Source organism: Dipodomys spectabilis, unplaced genomic scaffold, assembly GCF_019054845.1.
Source record: "Dipodomys spectabilis isolate Male_0828 unplaced genomic scaffold, ASM1905484v1 ptg000018l, whole genome shotgun sequence".
In the NCBI taxonomy this organism is placed as follows: Eukaryota; Metazoa; Chordata; class Mammalia; order Rodentia; family Heteromyidae; genus Dipodomys; species Dipodomys spectabilis.
Window position 1 is genome coordinate 8,554,529 of NW_024870695.1, and position 17,973 is coordinate 8,572,501.

Sequence of the window (17,973 nt, forward strand, 5' to 3'; positions counted from 1 at the left end):
AACTAGAAATAGAACTGTGGCTCAAAGTGTTAGAACACTTGGCTTGAACAAAAGAGCTCAGGGACAGTTCCCAGGCCTTGAGTTCAAGCTCCACAACAGGCAAAAAACTAAGTAAATAAATAAGTAAAAGTAATAATGCTCCTAATTCTCTTTTTTCATTTTCAAGTTAAAAATCCTAGTTCCTTTAGTTGTTTTTTTGTGTTATTTGTGTATGCTATGGTTTATCCATTGCTTTCATGTAGTCTGGTTTATTGATAAGAACTTTGTTTCATCTGTGGCCTAAGACTTTATATCATAGTGGCTTAACCACTTGCCTTTATTTCCTAGGCACTTAATGTGTGTTGCTTTCCTCTCTGTTGCTGCAGAACCCAGATGGTTCCCTCTCCCAGGCTGCCATGATGCAGAGTGCTTTGGCCAAGGAAAGGCGGGAACTCAAGCAAGCCCAGCGGGAAGCGGAGATGGATTCTATTCCCATGGGACTCAACAAACACTGGGTTGATCCTTTGCCTGATGGTAAGAGCATTGGAGGTTGTGGTTCTTGTTCAGAAATCTGAGCCTTTATGTGTATGTAGACACAGTAGTGCCAACACGTACTGAATAGTCTTAGAGCATGTTGGTTTGCTATATTTTTCTTGGTGGTACTGGGGATTGACCCCAGATCTTGGTTATGCTGGGCATGTAAGTGCTCTACTACTGAGCCATATTCCCAGCCTGCTGGGGTTTTTTGTTATTATTTGTGTAAGAGTGTGTGTATATGTGTGTGTGCTAGTTCTAGGAATTAGACTCAGGGTCTGGATGCTATCCCTTAGCTTTTTGTTCAAGACTGGTGCTCTACCACTTGAGCCACAGCTCCCCTTAGCACATTTTGTTGTTTAATTGGAGATAAGTCTCACAGACTTTCCTGCCTGGACTGGTTTTAAACTGCAATCCTTAGGTCTCAGCCTCCTAAGTAATTACCAGGCATGAACTACCAGCACCAGAATTTTAATATATCTTATAAGCAGATGTTTAAAACAAATGTTTAAATACCTTTGGTGAAATAATTGGAGTGGCTTGAATTATTCTTCTAAATAACCTTTTAAATTTAGTTCTAAAAATTATATTATCTGGGGCTGGGAAGGTGGCTCAGTGGTAGAGCGCTTGCCTTGCCTTGCATGCATGAAGCCCTGGGTTTGATTCCTCAGCACCACATAAGCAGAAAAAGCCGGAAGTGGCACTGTGGCTCAAGTGGTAGAGCAGTAGCCTTGAGTTGAAGAGCTGAGGGACAGTGCCCATGCCCAGAGTTCAGGCTCCATGACTACCACCACCACCAAAAAAGATATTATCTAAAGATAATAGGAATGTGGCTTAGTTATAGAGTGCGACCTTAGCATGCATGAAGCCCTGGGTTTGATTCCTCAGTACCACATAAACGGGAAAAATGATAATTATTTAGGGGCTGGACACATAACTATGATCCAAGTGGTAGAGAACTTGCCTAGCAAGGGTGAAGCCCTGAGTTCAATTCCTGTTTAAAAAAAAAAAAGAAAAGTTGGGTGCCAGTGGCAGTGGCTCACACCTATCATCTTAGCTACTTAGGAGTCTGGGTCTGAGGATCATGGGTTCAAAAGCAGCCCAAGCAGACAAATATGTAAAATTCTTATTTCCAATTTATTGCCAGAAAGCTGAAAGTAGAGCTGTAGCTCAAGTGGTAGAGTCCTAGCCTTGAGCAAAAAGCTCAAGGACAGCACTCAGACCCTGAGTTAAAGCCCCAAGCCTGCCCCCCCCCCCCAAAATACAACAGACAATATAATTTTAAAACTTCCCTTTCTTGTAATTTTTTGTGCTATAATTCTTAACTATTGGACAGAGTCAATAGTTGTGTTAGTTGCCTGGAGATAAAGCTGCAAATTAGACATGATCCTTGCTGTGATGAGGTAAGGGAGGTGGACATTAACTAGATAATTACCAAATAGCAAATTATTTCCTGATGAATGCTGTATGAAGTATTGTGGTAGAACTACAGGTTATAGGATATTACTACCTGTAGAGATTGAGATAAAGGATACATAGGAGTTAGTCTTTCAGAGGGGGAATATGTGCAGGGTCCCAGCTGAGATTTCTTTTTAGAATGATGAAAATTTTATAAAATTACTGGCACGGGACACATACCTGTATTCCTAGCTACTTAGGAGACTAAGACTTGAACATGTTCAAAGTTAGCCTAGGCAGAAAAGTCCTTGAAACTCCATATTCAATTAACCATCAAAAAGCTGGACTAGAGGGCTGGGAACGTGGTTTAGTGGTAGATTGCTTGCCTAGCATGCATGAAGCTCTGGATTTGATTCCTCAGTACCACATAAACAGAAAAAGCTGGAAGTGGTGCTGTGGCCCAAGTGGTAGAGTGTTAGCCTTGAGCAAAAGAAGTTCAGAGACAGTACCCAGGCCCTGAATTCAAGCCCCAGGACTGGCAAAAAAAAAAAAGGTGGAATAGAGGTGTAAGTGACAGAGTGCCAGCTGTGAGAAAGTAGGCTGGGCTAGAGTGCAAGGATCTCAAGTACAGCACACACACAAAGTAATAAAGCAAATCAAATAAAATTAGCTAATGGTGATGTTTGCACAACTGTCATTGTGAATATACAACAAACCACCAAGTTGGACACTTGGAAAAGGGATATAGTATATGATTTGCATTTCAGTAAAGCAGTTTTTTTTGTTAGGTTGGTTTTTGTTGTGGGACTTGAACTCTGGGCCTGGTGCTGCCCCTGAGCTCTTTAGCTCAAGGCAGGTGCTCTACCATTTGAGCCACAGCGCCACTTCTGGTTTTCTGGTGGTTAGTTGGAGATAAGAGTCTCATGGACTTTCCTGCTAGGGTTGGCTTTGAACCATGATCCTAAGATCTCAGCCTCCTGAGTAGCTAGGATTACAGGCATGAGCACTGGTGCCCAGCAGAGTAGTTATTTTTTTTTAAAGGTGAAAGATTTATATTAAAGAGAAATCAGAGTATAGCAGGGTTTTTTGTTGTTTATTTATTTAAAGAATCTAGCTGGATTCAAGTGATTGGGTCTTCACTTCTGTATACTAACCTTTCTCTTTTTTGGGGGGGCATTACAAGTATATGATACCATTTATTAGGCTCTTTCCCTCCTTGCCCTGTCTCTCCCTCTCCATTCTTTTCTTCTTATTAGTGTCTTAGCACCACTGTTCAAGGATCAGGCTGAATGAAATACCACATATGTGGTTCCCACCTACTGTTTCGTTGTTTACCCTGGTATGTTGTGGCATGTTGAGGGTAGTACTAAGTTGTCTCTTTTCCCTTCCAGCGGAAGGCAGGCAGATTGCTGCCAACATGAGGGGCATTGGAATGATGCCCAATGACATTCCCGAGTGGAAGAAGCATGCCTTTGGAGGCAACAAAGCTTCTTATGGGAAAAAGACCCAGATGTCCATCCTCGAGCAGAGGGAGAGCCTGCCCATCTATAAACTGAAAGAGCAGCTGGTCCAGGTGGGAAGCCCTTCTGTGATATATGGGGGGAGGGCTGTTTTCCAAGAGAAATGACATTTTAGAACAGAAAGTGGCTAGGTAGGTATGTTCTTCTTTGAAGTGGTTCTTCCAGAAAAGGATATGGGCATATGGCTTAGTTAGTCGTAGAGTGCTAGTCTAGCATGCATGAACCCCTGGGTTCAATTTCTCAGTACCACATAAACAGAAAAAGCCTGAAGTGGTACTGTGGCTCAAGTGGTAGAGTGCTTGCCCTGAGCTGAAGAGCTCAGGGACAGTGCCAGGCCCAGAGTTCAAGCCCCATAACCTACCAAAAAAAAGAAAGGTACAGCCACTGCAAGGTGGTTCAAGCCTATTCATCTTAGCTACTTGGGAAGCACAGACTGGAAGCTCACAGTTCCAGGCGAGATCGGGCAAAAAGAAGTTGGAGAGACTCCCATCTTAACCAATGGCTGGGCACTGTGGCTTCATACACCAGATACCTTGCATGGAAGCACCATGGGGAACCACAAGTTAAGAGGATTACAGCCCAGGCCTTCACTAGCATAATGAAAAACTCTACTTTGAAAATAACTGATGCAAAAAGGGGTTGGAGGTGTGGTAGAGAACTTGCCTAGCAAGCATGAAGGCCTGAGTACCACAAAAGGGATAAGTAGAGGGTAGATTCTGAATCCATATTGGCACAGACTTTGCTTTTTAGCTACTTATTTCTGCCTTTTAGAGTTTTGTGTATAAGAGCATCGAACCAAGTTTACTAGCTTCAGTGAATTTTTTCAACCATATCCAACCAACACAGTGTATAAACAAGTATAAATATGTGCTACACACACGTTTTATATATACAGTATATATTTGTAGATGACAGCAGATTACATATATGCTTGGTGTCTTGCTTTTTTACTTATTAATGTATCTCATTTTCTTTTTTTATGTTTTTATTTTGGGATGCTGGGAATCCAACCCAGTGTCTTAGACACACTAGGCAAGCACTCTACCACTGAGCTATGCCCCAGTTCCTTTTTGTTGTTGTTGTTGGTGTTTGTTGTGGGGCTTGAACTCAGACCCTGGGCTCTGTCCCTGAGCTCTTTTGCTCAAGGCTAGCACTCTACCACTTGTGCCACAGCTCCATTTCTGATTTTCTGGTAGTTAGTTGGAGAGAAGAGTTTCATGGACTTTCCTGCCTTGGCTGGCTTTGAACCGCAGTCCTCAGATCTTAGCCTCCTGAGTGGCTCAGATTATAGGCATGAGCAACCACCACCCAGCCCCTTTTTAAAATGCTTTTTCAGTGCTTTTATGTAGGTATGTTTATGTAGCTAGTCCTATGTTAATAGACCTGTAGGCTGATTACAACCTTTTGTTGTTACAAATAGTACAGAAATAAGAAAAAGATAACTTTATGGGGAGAGCTGTGAGAGATTGGGAGTGGCAATGGCTAGAAACACTTCCATAGGGTTCATTATATGGGTGTGTTTGTAATTTCTAATTTAATGTTGAACAGAAGCATTAGTAATTTAATCCAGAATAAGGCGTGACAAATTTTAATGGATCTATTTGCATTTTGTTGCTTTCAGGCTGTTCATGACAATCAGATCCTAATTGTTATTGGAGAGACAGGATCTGGGAAGACAACGCAGATTACCCAGTACCTAGCAGAGGCAGGCTACACTTCCAGAGGCAAGATTGGGTGTACACAGCCAAGAAGAGTGGCAGCCATGTCCGTGGCCAAAAGAGTATCAGAGGAATTTGGTTGTTGTTTAGGTCAAGAGGTAAGTGATTAGTGGGGCTGGGAAGGTGGCTCATTGGTAGAGTGCTTGCCTTGCATGCATGAGGCCCTGGGTTCGATTCCTCAGCACCACATAAGCAGAAAAAGCTGGACGTGGTGCTTGGCTCCAATGGTAGAGTGCTAGCCTTGAGCTGAAGAGCTGAGGGACAGCGCCCAGGCCCAGAGTTCAGGCCCCATGACTGGCAAAAAAAAAAAAAAGAAGAGGTAAGTGATTAGTAAAACTGCTGTGGAAATGCCAGAAAAAAAGTATGAAGGTACAAATCCCTCATCTGTAAAGTAAAAATGATAGTTTTTGTTTGTTTTTCCTGATTTCTCTCTGAGAAATGAGAAAGCTGATTTTCACTTTAGCCATGTTGGATGCAGTAAGAAATCAGAAATAATGAGAGCTTTTCATTGTTGTCATTGGTCTACTCAGGGTCAAGTCCAAAAGCAGACTTTACTAGATGAAATCTCTGTAATCTTGGTCAAATTTCTATATTAAGAGTGTGAGTAGCAGGTGCCGGTGGTTCACGCCTGTAATCCTAGCTACTTAGGAGGCTGAGATTTGAGGATTGTGGTTCAAAGGTTCAAAGGCAGCCCGGGAAGGAAGTCTGTGAGATACTTATCTCTAATAAACCACTCAGAAAACTGGAAGTGGCACTATGGCTCAAGTGTTACAGTGCTTACCTTGATCTGAAGAGCTCAGGGACAGTGCCCAGGCTCAGATTTCAAGCCCCACAACCAACCAAAATAAATAAATAAAAAGATTATGAGTACCAGTTGGGCTGGGTTGAAGTTTTACCTGATGATTGCTTGAAGGAGAGATTTGTATCTTAGATTTTCTACTTCTGTTCTGCTTTAGGTGGGCTATACAATTCGATTTGAGGACTGCACCAGTCCCGAGACAGTCATCAAGTACATGACAGATGGCATGTTGCTCAGGGAATGCCTGATTGACCCTGACCTCACTCAGTACGCCATCATCATGTTGGACGAGGCCCATGAAAGAACAATTCACACAGACGTGCTTTTTGGGTTGCTGAAAAAGGTAAGTAGGTGGTCTCAGACCCTTTTAGCTGTTAGAGCTGGTTTCTGGGACTAGGATTGGAATTCCTGTACCTTTTGAGTGGTCCTTTTTAGTAAGCACATCGTATTTCCCTTTAGACAGTTCAGAAACGGCAGGACATGAAGCTGATTGTCACTTCAGCTACCTTGGATGCAGTGAAGTTTTCTCAGTACTTCTATGAAGCACCTATCTTCACCATCCCAGGCCGAACTTACCCAGTGGAAATACTGTACACAAAGGAACCTGAGACAGATTACCTGGATGCCAGCCTCATTACTGTCATGCAGATCCACTTAACTGAGCCACCAGGTGAGGGAGAAGACCTGATTTCCATTTTCTTTTAGGCTAAAACTCCTAATTATGGGGATATTTTGTTTGCTAAACTTTTCAGAAATGCCTTTTAAATCCTGTAAGTTTCAGGATTGTGTGTTTGAAATGATTGTGGTTGTGAAAAATATAAAGAATGATGCCTAGGTTTAAGTGTGCCTATTTTTTTTATTTTTATTTTATTTTATTTTTTGTCAGTCATGGGGCCTGAACTCTGGGCCTGGGTGCTGTCCCTCAGCTCTTCAGCTCAAGGCTAGAGCTCTACCACTTGAGCCACAGTGCCACTTCTGGCTTTTTCTGCTTATGTGGTGCTGAGGAATTGAACCCAGGGCCTCATGCATGCAAGGCAAACACTCTACCACTGAGCCATCTTCCCAGCCAAGTGTGCCTATTTAAACGTGAACCAATAATAACTTCCTGGTTTACTTAGAGGCCACAATATGAGTGTCTATTTTTTGTTACTTAGAGATCTGTTAATGTGCTGTAGCCTTTGTATAGAACACTACGCCAGATCTGATGGTGTACACCTGGAGGCCCGGCTACTCAGGATGATGAAGCAAGATTACTTGAGTTCAGTTTAGGGCCAGCTCAGGCAACATAGTAGGACCCATCTCTTAAACACATAAACATCCATGTTGACATACACACACAGTAAATTTTCCATTCTCTTCCTAGGTGATATCTTGGTCTTCCTGACTGGTCAGGAAGAGATTGATACTGCTTGTGAGATCCTATATGAAAGAATGAAATCCTTGGGACCTGATGTTCCAGAGTTAATTATCCTTCCAGTGTATTCTGCTCTTCCCAGTGAGATGCAGACCCGGATCTTTGACCCAGCTCCTCCTGGCAGCAGAAAGGTAACAGTGGGCTAAACATGTGCTGAAATCACCTGGCTGTACAGTATGCAGCCAACCATAGTAGGAATTGTGTAAGGAGTCTGCAAGCCTTGTATGTGAGGCTATAGACTGGTCCAGCCTTGTCTACCTGGTCAGCCGGGTGATTTGTGCACTTCCTCCAGTTGATTTGTTATTTTTGGTTAACGCATAATTTTTCAAATTTTAGGGGTACATTGTGATATGCTGATATAAATATTCAGTGTGTAATGATCAGATTAGGGCAGTTAGTTGGCATGTAAAGGAGGAGCAGGTTTGGGGGTAAGTTGGTAAGTTCTTCCTCTGTCCCATCCCTGATGGTTGCATTTTCTAAGCTGGGCCTTTGCAATTCTGTGGCACGCCAGTAAGATGTTGGTATGGAGTGAAATATTTTGGTACTTTCTAGCAATGATTTTTCCAAGCAGTTGTGTTTTTTAAGCTGATCCTCTGGGTAGAAGAACAGTGACACACTTGTAGATCACATGGACTGCTGCACACACACAAATCCTGAAATTGATCTGTCACCTTATGCTTCATTTATGATCAGGAAAAAGAATCTTTTTTTTCTTCATACACACACACACACACACACACATATACACACACATACACACATATGTATATATACACACGTGTGTGTGTGTGTGTGTGTGTGTGTGTGTGTGTGTGTATAATATAGCCTATTTTGTAGTCCAGATATCTTGGTGGGGGAAAAAAAAATCTCATTTTGTACTGGCACATGTGATGCCAGGAAATATCTGCTTTCCCAGGGAGCTAGAAAATTAAAATTGTAATAATCAACATTGGATCTAGACAATGAGCTATGAAGCCATTTACACCAAATGAAAGTGGCTGTGATCAGCCTTAGCTCTTTCCTGGCCTGCTTCTCTCAGGTCTCAGCCTCTCTCCAACCTAACCCTTTGGATAAAGGCAGCTCATCTTCTGCTTTGGAAACTGAGCTAGAATTAAATGACATCTGAACTTTCTAGAGAAGGAGCATACTTCCTCAGGAAATGTCTGAGTTCAGATGTGCTGCTGCACACTCAGGTCACTCCAGCTGTTATTTTGTCCTCCTAGGTCGTGATTGCCACCAACATTGCAGAAACATCACTGACTATCGATGGCATCTACTATGTGGTGGACCCTGGGTTTGTGAAGCAGAAAGTTTACAATTCTAAGACAGGGATTGACCAGTTGGTGGTGACACCTATTTCTCAGGTATGGTGGCTTCTACCAGTGGCTTTCTGAAAATCTGGTTTAGTGCCTTTCTGAAATGTTTTATGGTTTTGTACTTCAAACTTACTTCACATACTGAAATCTTTTATTATGTGAAGGGAAGGTTTCATATTTGTTTGTGGTCTAAAGTAGTATTTCAAAATATTGTCTAGGGCTGGGAAGTTGGCTCAGTGCTAGAATACTTGCCTTGCATGCCTGAGGCCCTGGGTTCGATTCCTCAGCATCATGTAAGCAAAAAGAAAAAAAAGCCGGAAGTGGCGCTGTGGCTCAAGGGGTAGAGCGCTAGCTTTGAGCTGAAGAGCTGAGGGACAGCACCCAGGCCCAGAGTTCAGGCCCCACAACCGGACCCCCCCCCCCCAAAAAAAAAAAAGATTGTCTAGCATGTGTGAGGTCCTGGCCTTTATCCCCAGCACCACAAGAAGGAAGGGGGAAAAAAAACAAAACTGGATTGTAGCATATAGATAACACAAATGTTGGTGAAAATGCATTTTTTTAAGTACCAAGCTACAAATATCTGAGACACTAAAAACTCATAATTTATATATATATATAATATGTATAAATATACAAATATTATATATATTGCATATATTTATTTCTTTGGTAATTATGTAGCCTGCCTCAGTTATATGTACAAAATAAATTACCTGGTCACCTATTTTGGGGAGCTAGGGTAAACTAGGGGTTGAACTCAGGACCTTGAGCTTGCTAGGCAGTATCTATCACTTGAGCCATGTCTCCTAGTTGTTTTAGCTTTCATTATTTTTTGAATAGGGTCTTAAGTATATGTCCATATCCTCCTTATTATACTCATGATCCTCCTATTTATGCTACCCAAAAGCTAGGATGACAGACATATGCCATGTTGTACAGCTGTTAAGATAGAGTCCTGTGTTTATGGCCTTAAACTGCTAGCTTTCTGATCTCTGCCTTCCAAGTAACTAAGATTACAGCCATGAGCCAGTGGTACTTGGCCCCTATGAGCATTTTTTTCCCCTTCTGTACTGGGGTTCGAATTTAGGGTCTTGTGCTTACTGGATAATTACCATTTGAGCCACCTCTCTGATCATGTTTTTTTATGTGTGGGTGCTAGGCCTGGGTGCTATTCCTGAGCTTTCTTGCTCAAGGCTAGCAGTCCACAGCTTGAGCCACAGCTTTCCTTCCAGCTTTTTTGTGATTATTTGGAGATGAGTTCCATGGACTTCCTGCCCATGCTGGCTTCAAGCTGCAATCCTCAGATCTCAGCTTCTTGAGTAGCTAGGATTATAGGCATAAGCCACCAGCACCTGGCTTACTTATAGATTTTTTTCTGGTTAATTTTAAGGAGATAAGAGTTTCACAGACTTTTCTGCCTGAGCTGGCTTCAAACCACACATGATCCTCAGATCTCAGCCTCTTGAGTAGTTAGGATTATGGGTATGATCTACCAGTACCTAGTACAAACATGATTTTTTAAATGGTGCAGAATAGCCAGGCACCAGCGACTCACACACTTGTTCCTAGCTACTCAGGAGGATAAGATCTGAGGGTCTCAGTTCAAAGCCATCCTGGGCAGGAAAGTCCATAAGACGCATCTCCAATTAAGCACACAAAAAAACCCAGAAGTGCAGCTGTGCCTTAAGTGATAGAAAGCTATCCTTGAGCAAAAGAACTCAAGAGGCGTGGCACAAGCTGGGCGTTAGTGGCTTAACCTGTAATCCTAGCTAGGAGGCTGAGATCTGAGGATTGTGGTTCGAAGCCAGCCCGGGCAGGAAAGTCCATGAGACTCTTATCTCCAATTAATCACCAGAAAACAAGAAGTGGCACTGTGGCTCAAATGGTAGAATGATCACCTTGAGCTGAAGAGCTCAGAGATATGTGGCCCAGGCCCTAAATTCAATCCTCAAGACCAGCACACATATACAAATCATTGTATGATTAATATAGTTTAGTTCTTTTACAGTTTTGGTTGTAACTGTATTTTGTTACTTTTCTGCTTTCTCATTTCTTCATCTTTCTTTCTTGCAGTTGCCAGCCTTGAACAAACTTGCCTGAAATTCTGAGTGGAGAAGGCTGGGAAAAGTATTTGTCATAGTCTTAGAAATGGTCCTAGAAAGCTGAGCACTGGTGGCTCATACCTGTAATCCTAGCTATCAGGAGACTGAGATCTGAGGATCACAGTTCAAAGCCAGCCCAGGCAAGAAGGTCTGTGAGACTCTTACCTTCATTTAACCACTAGAAAACTGGAAGTACAGCTGTGGCTCCAAGTGGTAGGGCACTAGCCTAGAGCAGAAAAACTTGGGGACAGTTCCCAGGCCCTGAGTTCAAGCCTGACAAAAAAAGGAAAAAAAAAAAAAAAAGAAATGGCTCTAGAGGAAGTTAAAGCATCTCTATCTTGGGTTTTGCTAGTTGCTACATGCCCATTTCCCTCCACAGACTTCCTGGGCAAAGTGTTAAGCAATATGTAACAGCCATGTTGCATTTCTATGTTCACCCCTAGGCTCAGGCTAAGCAACGAGCTGGCAGAGCTGGGAGAACAGGCCCAGGGAAGTGTTACAGGCTGTACACAGAACGTGCCTACCGAGATGAAATGCTGACCACCAACGTGCCAGAAATTCAGAGAACCAACTTGGCAAGCACCGTACTGTCCCTCAAGGTAGAAATCACTGTCTTATTAGAATGATTGTTGCAACAGTTCAATCCCTGGCTGTTGTAAATGAATCTGTTTTATGAATGTTGTTAAATACTTGAGTAACCTCATGGAACCAGTCCCTTTGAGTGAAATGAAATGGCTGTGCCAACAGCCTCCTCACGGCCGGTCTGGGGCGAGGCTGGCATGTCTGCTTTGAACACACATTGATTTCTTCCCATAATCATCAGCAGGGTATTTAGTTGTTATAAGTTTTAGCTAGGAGCGTGTTCTACAAAGAAATTTGCACTTTCTCAAAAAGAACAAAATGGACTGAGAAGGTAGCTTAGTGGTAGAGTGCTTGCCTTGCATTCATGAGGCCCTGGGTTCAATTCCTCAGCACCATATAAGCAGAAAAAAGCCAAAAGCAGCGCTGTGGCTCAAGTGGTAGAGTGCTCACCTTGAGCTGAAGAGCTGAGGGACAGGGTCCAGACCCAGAGTTCAGGCCCCACAACCAACAACAACAAAAACCAAAAAATCCTTGCCAATTTGTAGACAAACACACTTAACCTCAATCACTTTAGCTTTCAGATTCTCCCCCTTTTTTTTTTTCAGGAGGGGAAAGCTTTCCTGTCCAATATCTTTGCAAGGGATATGGGGAAGGCTATCAGTGTGGATTTCAGGCTGGCCTCTGGGGGGCTTGGTTTTCATTCGGAATCATTGCTCTTCCTCTCCAGGTCCCCAGTGAGAGCCTTCATTCTGCTTTGGCAGGAGCAGCTGAATGAATAATTTCCCAGCTGATGGCATGTCCCCCGACGCCAGTGCTGCCCTGAAGCCCTGGCAGTTTACTGGTGCCGAGTGCTCTCTTGCCATTTATTATTAATCCCCTGTAAAAGAAACTAAAACAGAGCTTCAGAAAAAAAGCCTGCTTCTGTCTTGGTAGTGCCAGCAGAGTGGCATCTGTGACTCAGGCCTCTTGTCTAAGCTATGTGACCATGGGCAAGTTTATCTATAATCCTGTCTCAGACAGGGAGTAGTTAGAAAGGTTACTGGAACAATATCAGGAAAGGCATTTGGCACAATGTTTAATGATTGCTAATATGGTTCCTTATAGTTATTATTCACACATAAGCATTTATTGAACACCTGCTGTGTTTATGAACATGATTACTATGAGAAAGAAATGAAAACCTTGGGTCCTACCCCATTGCTCTTTACACACACTTGGAGAGTACATCACTCTCTTTCTTTTATCCAGTGTTAGCTAACAAATGTCCCAGACACCATTCAGGCAGACCACGCTGTGTTGGGTTTCATGAGCACAGACCTCACCCACTATGAACTCTTGAGAGCAAAGGTCACAGATATGTAAGTCATATTTACATGCCTACCACCTATTGAGCCTCATAGATGCACAGTAAAGATGATATACATAAGAGGACAAGCTGCCATACTGTCTTCTTTGATTATTATTATTATCAAATGCATATAAAACAAAATATGGTATTGTCACCAAGGACCTCATACTAAGCACTTTCTCTATCACTGAGCTATACTGCAGCTATTGTAATCCTTTTTCTTCTCCCTGAGACAAGGTCTTGCTGTCTAACCCAGGCTGGTCTCAAACTCACAGTTGTCTTGCTTTGGATTGTAGATTGGTGGCACATGCTTGGCTCTCATCACCTTTTCTTTTTTTTTTTTTGGGTCCGGTAGTGGGACCTGAACTCTGGGCCTGGGCGCTATCCCTCAGCTTTTCAGCTCAAGGCTAGCACTCTACCATTAGAGCCACAACGCCATTTCCGGCTTTTTTCTTTTTTGCTTATGTGGTGCTGAGGAATCGAACCCAGGGCCTCATGCATGCAAGGCAAGCGCTCTACCACTGAGCCACCTTCCCAGCCCTCATCACCTTTTCTTTGTGTGTGTGTGGAACTTGAATTCACCTAGGGCACTCTCCCTTAGTTTTTTTGTTCAAAGCTGGCACTATACTACTTGAGTCACAACTCCATTTCTGGCTTTTTGCTAGTTAATGGAGATAAAAATCTCATGAACTTTCCTGCCTGGATTAGCTGCTAGCCATGATCCTTAGATCTCAGCATCCTGGGTTGCTATGATTACAGGCTTGAGCTACTGGGGCCCAGCTGTTGGTCTTATTTATTTTTATTAAGTTACTACTAGTAGTTATGAAGTAGTTTCTTATACTACCATGGTTTTTGGTTGTTTATTGCAGTGCTGGGGATTGAACCCAGCACTAGGCAAGCACTGTCCTGCATCCTCAGCACTTATTGTGTTTTTTTCTTTGCAATTTCTCTGGTTACTAGGGCTTGTTTGCCTTTGTGTTTCTTCTTTGGAGATATCTCTTTAAGTTCTTGGCCCATTTTTAGTTGTGTCATATGTCTTTGAATTATATTTGTTGTTATTTTGAGGAAGTGTTTTCAGAGTTATCCTGGAGGTTACTGGTACTTCCTAATGGCAGTTGAGGCAAAGCAAAGAAAGTTAAAAGGACCTCCATCCATGGCACTAACATGGTGAGGCTGACTCCCACCCCCACTTCTATCTCTGCGTTCTTTTCTCCATCCTAGGCCATGGGCATTAATGACCTGCTGTCCTTTGACTTTATGGATGCCCCACCAATGGAAACTCTGATCACAGCCATGGAGCAGCTATATACACTGGGGGCCCTGGATGATGAGGGCCTGCTTACTCGCCTGGGTCGCAGGGTAAGTGACAGATGTGACTTCCAGTACTTTTATGAAGATTCTCAAGCCAGCCTTCTACCATTTTCTTTGTTTTGCAAAAGTAAGCTCTGAGATCCTGGAGAAGCTTTGATACATAGCCCAGATTGACCTAGAACCCTTTTTTTTTTTTTTCCCTGTCAGTCCTGGGGCTTAAACTCAGGGCCTGAGCACTGTCCGTGAGCTTCATTTGCTCAAGACTAGCACTCTACCATGTGAGCCACAGCACCACTCCTCGCTTTTTCTGTTTATGTGGTACTGAGGAATCGAACCCAGGGCTTCATGCATGCTAGGCAAGCATTTTACCACTAGGTCACATTCCCAGCCCCAACCTAGAATTCTAGATTTCTCTGCTTCTGCCTCTTAATTGCTAGGATTGCAGATGTTCACCATCATGCCCAGCTACTTTTTTTCACCTCCCAGAGCTCAGGACCAAACTTGCCAGGCAAGTGCTTTTCCACTGAGCTAAATCCCCAAGCTAGATATTTTTTTAAATTGAAGTTTTCTACAATCACTTTAAAATGATTCTTCCTAAAACAAAAAGATTTTTACTCATAATTAATCTTACTCAGGATATATTAATCTAGTCTTTGTTTTAATTAAACTAGCCGGGCTAGTAATCCTAGCTACCCAGGAGGTTAAGATCTGAGGATTGCAGTTCAAAGCCAGCCCTGGGAATGAAAGTCCATGAAACTCTTATCTCCAATAAACCACCAGAAAACTTGAAGTAGCACTGTGCCTCAAGTGGTAGAGCACTGGCCTTGAGCTGAAGAGCTGAGGGACAGCGCTCACACCCAGAGTTCAAGCCCCAGGACCAGCCAAAAATTTTTTCCTTAAAACAACTACTACAAATGATTTTCTAGAGAAGGCCAGGTATTTTATGGCTGAGAAAGACTACAGAAAGCTGGGTGCTGTTGGCTCATGCCTATAATCCTAGCTACCCTAGGAGGCTGAGACCTGAGGATTGTGATTCAAAGCAATCCCGGGCAGGAACATCCATGAGACTCCTATCTCCAGTTAACCACCAGAAAACCAGAAGTAGCACCGTGCCTCTAGTGGTAGAGCGCTAGTCTTGAGCTAAGAGCTGAGGGATAGCGCCCAGGCCCAGAGTTCAAGCCCCATGACTGACAAAGAAAAAAAACAAAAAACAAGCTAATTTTTGGGTTTTTGTTTTTAAATTTTTTTATTTTTTATTGTGAAAATACTGTACAGAGGGGTTACAATTAGATGGGCAAGATAATGAGTACATTTCTTATCAAGCATTGCAGCCTCCTCCTTTGTTTTCCCTTCCCAGCCTCCCCCCGCCCCCCCCCTAATTTTTGTTTTTTTGAGACAGGGTTTTGCCATGTAGTCTAGGCTAGACTTACACTCTTCATCCTCCTGTCTCAGCATCTTGAGTGCTGGGATTACATGTGTGCACCACCACACCCAGAAGTGTCTTAAAACCTAGGAGCCTCAGCATACACGATCAGCCTGGGCTATATAAGCAAGGCCCTATCTCAAAAACAGACAAAACATCCTTTCAAAGTCTCTGTATTCAGCAATAAATAGTTACGAGTTTTCCCCAGGTCCTTTCAGCTTTTAGTTTGCTTTTCAGATAGTGTCTAGTGCTAACTTTGCCTGGGCTGGCCCCAAATTGCTGTCCTCCAGTCTTTTGCCTTCCATGTAACTGGTATTACATGTGTAAATTATCACAAGATCTTGCTACGTAGATTAGTTAGACCTGGAATTTGCTGTGTAGCCCTGAATAGCTATAAACTTAGGATCCTGTTACAGATGCTCCCTACTCCCCCACCCCCCGGGTTGTGGGGCCTGAACTCTGGGCCTGGGCACTGTCCCTCAGCTCTTCAGCTCAAGGCTAGCATTCTACCACTTGAGCCACAGTGCAACTTCTAGCTTTTTTTGCTTATGTGGTGCTGAGGACTCAAACCCAGGGCCTCATGGCATGCAAGGCAAGCACTCTACCACTGAGCCAACTTCCCAGCCCCACACATGCTTTTTTTTGTGTGTGTATGCCAGTCCTGGGGCTTGAACTCTGGCCTGGCTGCTATCCCTGAGCTTCTTTTGTTCAAAGCTAGTGCTCCACCAGAGTCACAGCAACATTTCTAGCTTCTCAGCTTTTTGTTGTTGTTGTTGTTATTAGTTTAATAGAGATAAATCTCACAGACTTTTCTACCTGGGCTCATTTCAAATTGTGGTCCTCTGGCAGTTATTTATACTCTTTTTCTTGGCAGTACTGGGGTTTGAACTAGGTACTTAAGCTTGTCAGACCAGTGCTCTACCACCTAAGCCTTGTATTCAGCCCATTTTGCTTCAGTTATTTTTCAAATAGGGTTTTGCTTTAGCTTTTATGTCCAGGCCAGCTTCAACCAAGATCCTCCAATTTATACTTCCCATACAGCTAAATTGTGTGCACGCCAATTCCTGGGGCTTGAACTCTGGTCTGGGTGCTGTCCCGGAGCTTTTGTGTTCAAGGCTAATGCTCTACAGTTTTGAGCCACAGCACCATTTCTGGCTTCTTTTTTCTGTAGTTAATTGGAGATGAGAGTCTTAGAGACTTTCCTGCCCCCTGCTGGCTTAGAACCGTGATCCTCAGATTTCAGCCTCTTGAGTAGCTAGGATTACAGGTGTGAGCCACCAGTGCTTGGCTTGCACCAAGCCTTTTGTTGATTGAGTTTGGTGTCTTATGAGCTTTTTTGCTCCAGCTAGCCTTTAACCTTGATCTTCCTGATCTCGAGTAGCTAGGATTATAGGTATGAGCCACCATACTTGGCTAGTAGTTATGTTCTTGGTCACCTGCATTTCATTGGGGTTTACTTGGGAAAGGAAACAATTTGGGAACATCTATAGTCGTTCTGTCCAGTGTCTCACTTGTACAGTTTCTTCTTCTCCCTCTAGATGGCAGAGTTCCCTCTAGAACCAATGCTGTGCAAAATGCTCATCATGTCTGTGCATCTAGGCTGCAGTGAAGAAATGCTGACCATTGTGTCCATGCTGTCAGTGCAGAATGTCTTTTACAGGCCCAAGGTAGGATGTTTAGCTCCCAGTTCAGACAGGGGTGGGTAGACTCATCATATTGCCACTGTGATGCTTGATGGGGCACTGCTGACATGACTGGCTGGGTAGGGCTCCCTAGTAATTCGGATATTCAGTTAGAAGCTGTTGGGTGAGAAATGACCATTGTCACACCACCTGACAGGATAAGCAAGCCCTCGCAGATCAGAAGAAGGCCAAATTCCACCAGACTGAAGGGGACCATCTCACCCTTCTGGCTGTGTACAACTCCTGGAAAAACAACAAGTTCTCCAACCCATGGTGCTACGAGAACTTTATCCAGGCCCGTTCCCTGCGCCGGGCCCAGGACATCCGTAAGCAGATGTTAGGCATAATGGACAGGTAAGTGAGGAATGTGTCTGGGCTGAGTGTCACATGTTTGTCTCTAAATGGACCTGGAAAGCACCTGTCCTCTCACTGCTCCTAGTTTTTCTGTCCATGTTGTATTCCTTCTTCTTCCCAGACAAGCTAATAATCAGCTCAAAAAATTCCTAAGAGGGGGCTGGGAAGGTGGTTCAGTGGTAGAGTGCTTGCCTTGCATATATGAAGCCCTGGGTTTGATTCCTCAGCACCACATAAGCAAAAAAAGCCGGGAATGTCACTCTGGCTCGAGTGGTAGAGTGCTAGCCTTGAGCTGAAGAGCTGAGGAACAGTGCCCAGGCCCAGAGTTCAGGCTTCATGACACACACACACACACACAAAATTTCTAAGAGGAAAGCAGTTTGTTGGTTGAAAAATGCTTTGTTTATAAGGCACTGGAACGTTACTAGTCTGGAGTAGAATTCTTGCTTAAAGGAAGTGTCTGGCTTACAGCACCTCCATCTAACCTGCTGTG

General features: G+C 43.4%; 1 protein-coding gene across 1 annotated transcript in view; it reads left to right on the forward strand.

The window, feature by feature from the left end:
* The window catches only part of Dhx8 (DEAH-box helicase 8), a 39,485-nt gene that overhangs the window by 16,983 nt on the left and 4,529 nt on the right, over window positions 1-17,973 (forward strand). Inside the window, exons 11-21 of the mRNA XM_042673538.1 lie at window positions 366-513; window positions 3,303-3,484; window positions 5,053-5,247; window positions 6,106-6,291; window positions 6,408-6,618; window positions 7,312-7,493; window positions 8,586-8,726; window positions 11,224-11,379; window positions 13,932-14,069; window positions 16,983-17,111; window positions 17,284-17,480. Of these exons, the coding sequence (XP_042529472.1) occupies window positions 366-513; window positions 3,303-3,484; window positions 5,053-5,247; window positions 6,106-6,291; window positions 6,408-6,618; window positions 7,312-7,493; window positions 8,586-8,726; window positions 11,224-11,379; window positions 13,932-14,069; window positions 16,983-17,111; window positions 17,284-17,480 (1,865 nt within the window). The remainder of the gene's footprint in view (window positions 1-365; window positions 514-3,302; window positions 3,485-5,052; window positions 5,248-6,105; window positions 6,292-6,407; window positions 6,619-7,311; window positions 7,494-8,585; window positions 8,727-11,223; window positions 11,380-13,931; window positions 14,070-16,982; window positions 17,112-17,283; window positions 17,481-17,973) is intronic.